This window comes from Triticum aestivum, chromosome 3A (genome assembly GCF_018294505.1).
Source record: "Triticum aestivum cultivar Chinese Spring chromosome 3A, IWGSC CS RefSeq v2.1, whole genome shotgun sequence".
NCBI lineage: Eukaryota > Viridiplantae > Streptophyta > Magnoliopsida > Poales > Poaceae > Triticum > Triticum aestivum.
The window spans coordinates 95,272,223-95,281,250 of NC_057800.1; the positions used below are offsets into that span (position 1 = coordinate 95,272,223).

Here is a 9,028-nt window from a genome sequence, read left to right on the forward strand (position 1 = left end):
TCAACCCAAATTTATTGATTCGACACAAGGGGAGCCAAAGAATATTCTCAAGTATTAGCAGCTAAGTTGTCAATTCAACCACACCTGGAAACTTAATATCTGCAACAAGGTATTTAGTAGCAAAGTAATATGATAGTAGTGGTAACGGTGGCAAAAGGTAATGGTAGCAAAAGTAATATTTTTTGGGTTTTGTAGTGATTGTAACAGTAGCAGCGGAAAAGTAAATAAGCGAAGAACAATATATGGAAAAGCTCATAGGCATTGGATCGGTGATGGAGAATTATGCCGGATGCGATCAATCATGTAATAGTCATAACATAGGGTGACAAAGAACTAGCTCCAATTCATCAATGTAATGTAGGCATATATTCCGAATATAGTCATATGTGCTTATGGAAAAGATCTTGCATGACATCTTTTGTCCTACCCTCCCGCGGCAGCGGGGTCCTATTGGAAACTATGGGATATTAAGGCCTCCTTTTAATAGAGTACCAGACCAAAGCATTAACACATAGTGAATACATGAACTCCTCAAACTACGGTCATCACCGGTAAGTATCCCGATTATTGTCACTTCGGGGTTAACGGGTCATAACACATAATATGTGACTCTAGACTTGCAAGATAGGATCAAGAACTCTCATATATTGATGAAAACATAATAGGTTCAGATCTGAAATCATGGCACTCGGGCCCTAGTGACAAGCATTAAGCATAGCAAAGTCATAGCAACATCAATCTCAGAACATAGTGGATACTAGGGATCAAACCCTAACAAAACTAACTCGATTACATGATAAATCTCATCCACCCCATCACCGACCAGCAAGCCTACGATGGAATTACTCATGCACGGCGGTGAGCATCATGGAATTGGTGATGGAGGAAGGTTGATGATGACGATGGCGACAGATTCCCCTCACCGGAGCCCCGAACGGACTCCAGATCAGCCCTCCCGAGAGAGTTTGGGGCATGGCAGCGGCTCTGTATTGTAAAACGCGATGAATCCTTCTCTCAGATTTTTTTTCTCCCCAGAGACGAATATGAGGAGTTGGAGTTGAGGTCGGTGGAGCGTCAGGGGGCCCACGAGGCAGGGGGCGCGCCTAGGGGGTAGGGCACACCCCCACCCTCGTGGACAGGGTGTGGGCCCCCTGACGTGGATCTTTCATCCAGTATTTTTTATATATTTCAAAAATAATCTCCGTTGATTTTCAGTTCATTCCGAGTACTTTTATTTCTGCACAAAAATAACACCATGGCAATTCGGCTGAAAACAGTGTCAGTCCGGGTTAGTTCCATTCAAATCTTGCAAGTTAGAGTCCAAAACAAGGGCAAAAGTGTTTGGAAAAGTAGATACGACAAAGACGTATCACACAGTGTTGGGTCACTGACAGTGGGCCCGCCTGGCCCACTGCTTAGGTTTGATTGGTCAGCCGCCCACGTCATCTCCTTTGGCCGAACAAAGGCGGCGCTCCGGCGAGGCTCGCCGGTGATTGGCGGATCCGTTTGGAAAACTGAGGCCATCTGCAAGCTTAGGAGGTCGAGCCGAACACGTGGGTACCCTCCTTGTCTGCCGGAGTGGAGGGAGTCACCGGCGACGAGCTCAACCGAAGAGCTCCGTCGGAGGCAAGTTGGGCGTTTCGCCCACGGGCCATCTTCGGTGAAAGTGATGAGCGGAACGGATTCGTGAGAGCTCTAGGAGTCTCCTGGTGGGGACAATGGAGTGGGGAGGCTGTGGTGGCTTCGGAATCAACGCGGCAGTGGCGGCGGCCATGGTTGCCGGAATTGGAGGAGACGACCTTCTTTGGTCGTGCTGCTGCTATGGAGGATTGCTGAGGGAGGGAGATAGGTAGTGGTGGACTGAGCGGGCTCGGGGGTCCATTTTATAGTGCAGGAGGGGCGGTTCCGTGGCTTCCCGAAGATGAACACGGTGGCATCCGCCATTGATGGCAGAACATGGATGGTGGTGAGATAGGCGTCGCCGGTGGAGGTAGGCGGGGGCGGGGGCGGCTGCAGTTACTCCCAAGAGGTGCTGGGTGGCTCGAGGGTGTGCCACGCATCGCGGGCGGGGACGTGGCCGTGCGGGACTCGTCGGGTGGCGGTCCTGGTCGTCGTGGACGGGAGTGGACAGCGCTAGGGGCCAAGCGTAGGTGTCTGCGAGGGTCATGGTGGTTGGGCTGACCCAGAGATGGATCGGGTTGAGATGGGAGGCAGCAGAGACACGGCAGGAGCTCGGTGCCGATGTGTGTAAAACGCACGCTCTAGCCGCACTCTCTGCACGCACCCAGGGTTCTCGACAAAATGCTAGGGTGGGATACAATGATCAAATCAAGATGATATTTGGCAGCGTAGTGCTACTGGAAACTATAGAGATGCTGGACATGGTGGTTTGGTCAAAAGAGCAAGTTTCAAATGGTGGTTTAGGGAGTTCTGTCATGCTCACCACCTGTTCGACAGAATGCTAGGTAAAGCTAGAGGACTTTGTTGGATTTGAAACTTGGCAGGGTGGGCATCTTTAGATGATAGAGATGATGGTGGAGTTAGTTTGGCAGTATGAGAAACTTGCTAGTGCAAGTTTTACCAGAATTCAGTTCTGGACAGAAACTTCAGTGGCATGTTTGGTGGACTTAAAAGATGCAAATAGATCTGATCTACTGGAGTTAAGGTTTTGGTTGGAAGGACTACAAGTTGGCCAAATTTCAGAGTTAATGGAGCTAGGAAAATTAGGGTTGCACTTATAACTCAAGAATGGGGAAGAAATGAAAAGAGGATGTTTCACTCAAAATTTTCAAAAGACAAAGTTAGGTTTTTGCTCAAAAGTGATTTATAGGCATCACCTGACCTCTCATAATTTTTGTGGGATTTTAAAACAATTATTTAAAATATTTGTAGTGCAACAGAATAATTTTAAGGATTTAAAATGCTAGTAAAGAATTATTTGTGGACAATTTTATTATGGAAATATTTCCTAATGTTATTTATTATATAAATGAAATGATTTACAAAACAACCTAAGACCACAACATTTTACGAAAATAATCTTCTATGGGGGAAGAATTGTGTAAAACAAAATAGAAAAGGCTCTGAAATTAATAAATGACCTGGAGTAGCTCAAAATTTTATTTCTGACTTAGTAAATTTTGATTAAATCTTTAGGGTGTTACACCCGGCCACCCACCATAACCGGGAACTCTCCGATATTTTCCTCACCCTCGCTTCTATCACGATTTTTTCCGTCATGGACAGCCGAAAGAATGTCATGCAGGTGCGTCCCCGGCCCGCCCAGGACAAAAACATATTTTTTGTCATGATTTTTTTCATAGAAGTAGGAGCCCACCACATCTATGATGATATGTGGTTTTGTCGCAATTATCGTCATAGAAGTGGCATAAGCATGACAGGAAAAAAAATTCGTTCGAGCCAAATTGTCACGGACATGTCTTTTTTATAGTGAAACGAATACCGTTGACTTTCATAGAGCAATCTTTTCTGTATACATGATTCTCTATTGATATTTCTATGTTGAATATACGCCACTGAAAGTCCCATGCTCAATTTTGGCACTATTTTGGGTTGATTTGATAATTTTAGAGCATTATATGAATTTCTAGCTATTAAAATTTGTAAAATGATCTTTGATTCAAAAAATATATGGAAATGAGCTCTGAAAAGGATGAAATTTTGCATGGTGTCATCACATAATCCCTATAGGGTGTGATAAATATTTGAGAGAGTTGCGGGAAAATTTGATGCACTTCGTGTACAAACTGAAGAGTTTCTCGCGAAGTATCAGGGTTCAAACCGAAACAGTGGACTTTCATAGAGAAATCTTTTATTTATACATCATTTCTCTGTTAGACTTTTTCTATGTTGAATATACACCATTGAAGTCTCATGCTCAAATTTGGTACTATTTTGGGTTGATTTGATATTTTCAGACCATTATATGAATTTCTAGCTGGTGGGTGCCTATATTAACTCGTCACTGGTTTCCTTACGGGGGCGGTCGGCTTTGTTTATCATCCGCCACTGGTACATTGCCAAAATAGTAGTGCTGATTCCATCACTGGTCCGCCAAAAATATGACCCCACTCATTTTCCCAGTAGTGTGGGCACATGGCGCACAATTGAGGGAGAGGTTTTGGAACACAACCCATGTTGCAAAATCAGCCAATCGCAACAAGGTCCGCATTGCAAAGTTCGTGGGTGTACTGAGGTTTGTTGTACGCCGCATGACCTAAACTTGATCTGGCCGTAACGGAGGCGGTCGTCGTGTGCGCAGTTACAGCCAGGTGAGCGCCAGCTTCTTTCTTAAAAGGATATTTCATATTTATAATTCGAACATGTGTCAAATAGATTATCGATTCTCAAACTAGTGTGTTTTTTATACAACATAAGTTCTATAGTGATTTTTAGATCTCATATTGTGTGTGCATTTTACTTGTTCGTTTGCTTGTATTGTATATAGGTGCAACTAGTATGCATGAACTAGAGTTCGTTACTTTAGCATGTAGGTTCTATAGGTTCCTCAAGATGCTATTATGGGAGCTCCTAGCTACCTTATTTGTACATAGTGAGCAAGCTTCGACTGGGCTTGTTGTATCTTCCTTTTTTTGTCGTTTTCAAAAGAGACTACCAAACATGCCCGTGCGTTGCAAAGAAAAAAAATCACCTCTTATACACACTCGACGACATCAGCAAATTCACTGAAACCTTTCATGATGACATACAACCAACAACATGATAAGTGATGTTGCGTGTGTCCTTGAGGTGTCTCCAAAAATCTTTATGGGCACTATTTCAAACAGTATAGAAATCAACCTTAAGCCACTTGTTTACATAAAGCTCGCATCAACAGTTTAGTGTACATCATTGTATACAGGTTGGTTACCGTGCACTATGTGAAATAAAGAGGATGATTATGTATGTGCTAGCACATATGCCCATGCATTGCAATGGGAGAGATATTTTTTACGAGAAGCAACGGGAAAGATAATTGATGTGTCATAAAAAAAGGTCTCCACAATGGTAGGTGATAGAGCAAGGAGTAATGGTCTTCTCACTGAACTTGTTTGACACGAGAAATCTTGATTGTGGTGGAGTTGGTCGGCGTGGTGGCGAGCACCCAACTCATGAGTTTTTCGTCCGCGGCAGTCTCCATCTCGGGGTTGTGCCTGCCTCCTCATTAGGTGGCTGCACGGCGACCTTCGGGACACGTTTGCTTCGACCACTCCATCCTATGATAGCCTAACCATGTGGATTATTAATTGCAGTGCATAAATCTCATTTTATTAGCATAATCATGCATGAATGTCCCTTCTTTTTGAGGGTTTATTCTCTCTGATTATTTTAGTGCTCAAGTGCCCATAATTTTGCACTAATTAAAGTCAAACAACATATTCTCTTTTATTGACATGTGCCCACAATTTCTTTCATTTATAGTCAACCAGCATAGAACGAACACGCACCCCTAACCAATGGCCAGCGCGAATATTCAAGAAAATACTATAGCATCAGGTTAGAAATATTTTTAAATATTTTAGACATTCAAAAAATATGAATTCACGACTATTCTTGAAAACGTGAACAATTCTTTAAATCCCCGACAATTTTCAAAAAATGCGAATACATTTTTCTCGAAAATTCAAATATTTTTGGGGAAAATACGAAATAATTAGAAACATTAATAGTTTTTGAAATTCACAAACAATATTTTGAAAACATAAAAATTTCTTAAAAACACAAATATTTTTGAATTTTAGTTTTATTCAAAACAATTTTAGAAAATGTTTTCTTAGACGCAAATATTATTTTGGATTTGTGGACATTTCACTAAAGCAAGAATAATTTTAAATACGGAAAATTTAATAAAATTTAATTTCATAAAAAGAATCTCAAAGAATTTTGGAAAAAACAAACATTTTCTTAAATGAGAACAGTTTTTGAATGTGTAGATAATTTTGAAACGGGAAATTTTTAAAAGTTTCAAACATTTTTCAAAACCGGAACCAAATTTTGGAATTCTGACGAATTTCTGAAATTTTGAATACTTTTATAAATTTTTTACTTCACAGAAAAAATAAAAAAAGGAAAAAAGGAAAAAATAAATAAGAAAAAGAGAAAGAGAAAGAGAAAGATAAAGGAACAGAAAAAAAAAATAGAAATAGAACAACGAAAAAGGGGAAACGGGCTGGCCCAGTCTTAGACGTTCCGTGGGAAGGTTCAACTATTTATCATTCCGTGCAATACATAAGGTCTTCCCAACTTCGTGGGGGAATAATAAGTGGGCTGACTTCGTGGGGCCGGAGCACGTGGGGCTCAATTACGGAATTCTGGAGAAACCTTCTTTTTCTTTTCTAGGATAGACGCACAAAAATTTAGTATCACCTCGAATAGAAAGAAAAATCTTTCCAACGATGAACGGAAGAAAAAATTGAACAAACACACCTTGCTTTATACTAGGTATAGATATAGATATAGAATAATGTTTTGAGAGTGCTTTTTTCTATGTCTCCTGTGTATGGATCCTCCATGATTCGTTTGAGATTCACGCTATTTTCTTTACTTGTTCTTAATTTTTTTTGTCTCATAATGTTTCTTTCCTTTTCTTATTTCAATGTGTACATCATGTTTCATTGTTACAAAAATAATGCATTGGCTTCAGATTAGTATGATGATACACAACGATACATTATGATTCGCTTTGGAACGAGAGAAAAATCTGATGTAACGCTTTGAAACATGACAAATCTCATAGTAACGATGAACAGTAGATTCCCCTGCATGATAGAATCTCATTTCTCGAAATGTTTTATATATTTTGCAGATACATGCGATCGCAAGCAAATATGTCAACTAGTAATGCTGATCAGATATACAGAGAGCCGGAGGACTTGGCGCAGTCTGCTGTGGCGAAGGTCACGGTGCCCTTGTCGAGGTCATAGCCGACGTGCATGTTCTGCTGCGCAATATTCCCGATGATGGACACAGGATGAAACTGGTCAGACGGCGCCGCCACCGCCAAGCACAGAGTCCCCTCCTGCAACTCCACGAACGTGTTCTCCGCCTTCAGCGTGACCGTCGCGCCGCCGCCCAGCCCCAGCGTCACGTCAGGGATCATCGCCGCCACCTGCCCCTTCCGTACCCCGCTCACGTCGAAGCACAGTGGCAGGAGATCTTCCGGCGACTTCGCCGGCGGGAGCTTGACCCTCCGGGTCAGCTCTTCCACCAATGGGTCCACAAGCTCGTTCGCGAGGTACGTCAGCGTCGTGCCGGAGTCGACGATGACGGGGGACTGCTGCGGCGCCGCGAGCGTCTTGTTCCCGATCTTGACGGACTGGAGATCGACGGTGTAGTAGGCCTTCACTTCAGATGGGATCAGCGGCGTCGTCGCCGCGCCCGGTTCCGTCACGGTGGCGCGGGGGCCGAAGTTGACCACGGAGGAGGCGTTGATGGAGTAGGGCACGAGGCAGTAGGAGAACCTCCGGCCGAGCGATGTGTCTGCGCCTAACTGATTGACGAGGGAGAGATCGCCGCCGCCAAGTCCGACGAGGCCGTCCCCGATGAACGAGCCCATCATGGTCGTGGAGCAGCCGAAGTTGACGTTGGCCACGCGTATCTTCCCATCGCCGCGGGTGCCTTGGTCGTCGGCGAAGGTGAAGGTCTCCGTGGAGAGGAGGCCGCGCGTCTGGGAGCCGTCGCCGTAGGAGTAGAGATACCTGCACTTGGAGTCGGGGCAGGAGGCATCGGGGAGCGCGCGGCATGCGCCGGAGCTGCAGCTCACGAGACCGAACGTCGTCGAATTGGAGGAGTTGAACTGGACGCCCGGCGGCGGCGCGGACGCGGGAGCGGGAGCGGACGCGTGCGCGTGCCGGGCGGCCGCCAGACCAGGAGCCACTTCTCCGTTGCTGCAATTAAGCCAGATGAGGTCGCTGCCGGTGTCGGCGATGGCGAGCATGCGGGTGGGCGGGGTGCCCACGTTCACGGCCATCAGGTACTCGAAGGGCCTGGAGGTGAGCTCGGAGACGGGGCCGTCGGCTGATGGTGCGTCGACGCGGCCGTAGGACCGCGAGAGCGCAGCGGCCTGCGTTGAGGACCGGCGCGCGGCCTCGAGCACGCGGGCGTGCGCGGTGAACGACGGGTCATGATACGGGGACTTGACGGAGTCACGGTGGATGAACTCCACGCTAAACCCATCGCCGCCGACGTACGCCGTGCACAAGAACATGTGCGCCGTCAGGACGACGCTGGCGAGCAGGAGAGCGCGGGATGTCGTCGTCCCAGGCATTGTGTGCTGACTCGACTGTGGGGTTGCTTGCCAATGGTGTGTTGCTGCTGCTGCTATGCAGAGTATTAATAGGGGAATTGGCGTAGGATGAAAATGGTAGGTTGATTAATGGGTAGACGAATGGGGCAAGTCGGTATGGTATGAACTGTGACTGCTCCATCAGCCAGCTCCTTGCATTATGCTATGAATTACGTACGTGATGCACTCCGCATGGAATTCGGGGTAGGTTCGATTGGAGAGCTGGACAGGAGGACACCGGACTAAGTTTTCACGCACTTCTTTGGCAATATATTTTGTATACCAGGTCTCAGCTATTTTATAAGATTATTAATTAACATTCAAAATGGCAATATGGTTCAATTGTTTTCACTTCACAATCCTAACACAAACCGGAACTTGGCCGCCGTTTCATCCAGATGCAATCTTGTTCCCAAACTTGAGCACCTTCACGTCTATTTCCCAAACATCTGCTCCATCCGATGGTATTTCCACACTGGTAGAATCGGTACACTCTCTTCACCTTGAAGACCTTGCATTGATTGTGATGCTGGCCTTGATACTGCCTAAGTTTGTGCTTGTGCACAACCCAATATTAGCATATGCTTGTTATTTGACACAATCAAAATACTTGACTCCCCAAACTTTTCTTCTGCAACATGTAACGTAAACTTTAGGAGATTGAATTTTACATTCTTCAGGTAAAACAGTAGTGTGATCCTTACTTTTCAGGTAAGGAGGTAA

The 9,028-nt window shown here is 45.1% G+C and overlaps 1 protein-coding gene across 1 annotated transcript; it reads right to left on the reverse strand.

The window, feature by feature from the left end:
• Positions 1–6,868: 6,868 nt before the first annotated feature.
• On the reverse strand, positions 6,869–8,287 carry LOC123058018 (aspartic proteinase CDR1-like). The gene has a single exon (XM_044480862.1). It carries the CDS (start codon positions 8,285–8,287, stop codon positions 6,869–6,871), a length of 1,419 nt encoding a protein of 472 aa, XP_044336797.1.
• Positions 8,288–9,028: the final 741 nt, after the last annotated feature.

Bases quoted from the DNA above. Each gene is read 5' to 3' on its own strand.
- LOC123058018 (XM_044480862.1), bottom strand. From the start codon at position 8,287: ATGCCTGGGACGACGACATCCCGCGCTCTCCTGCTCGCCAGCGTCGTC.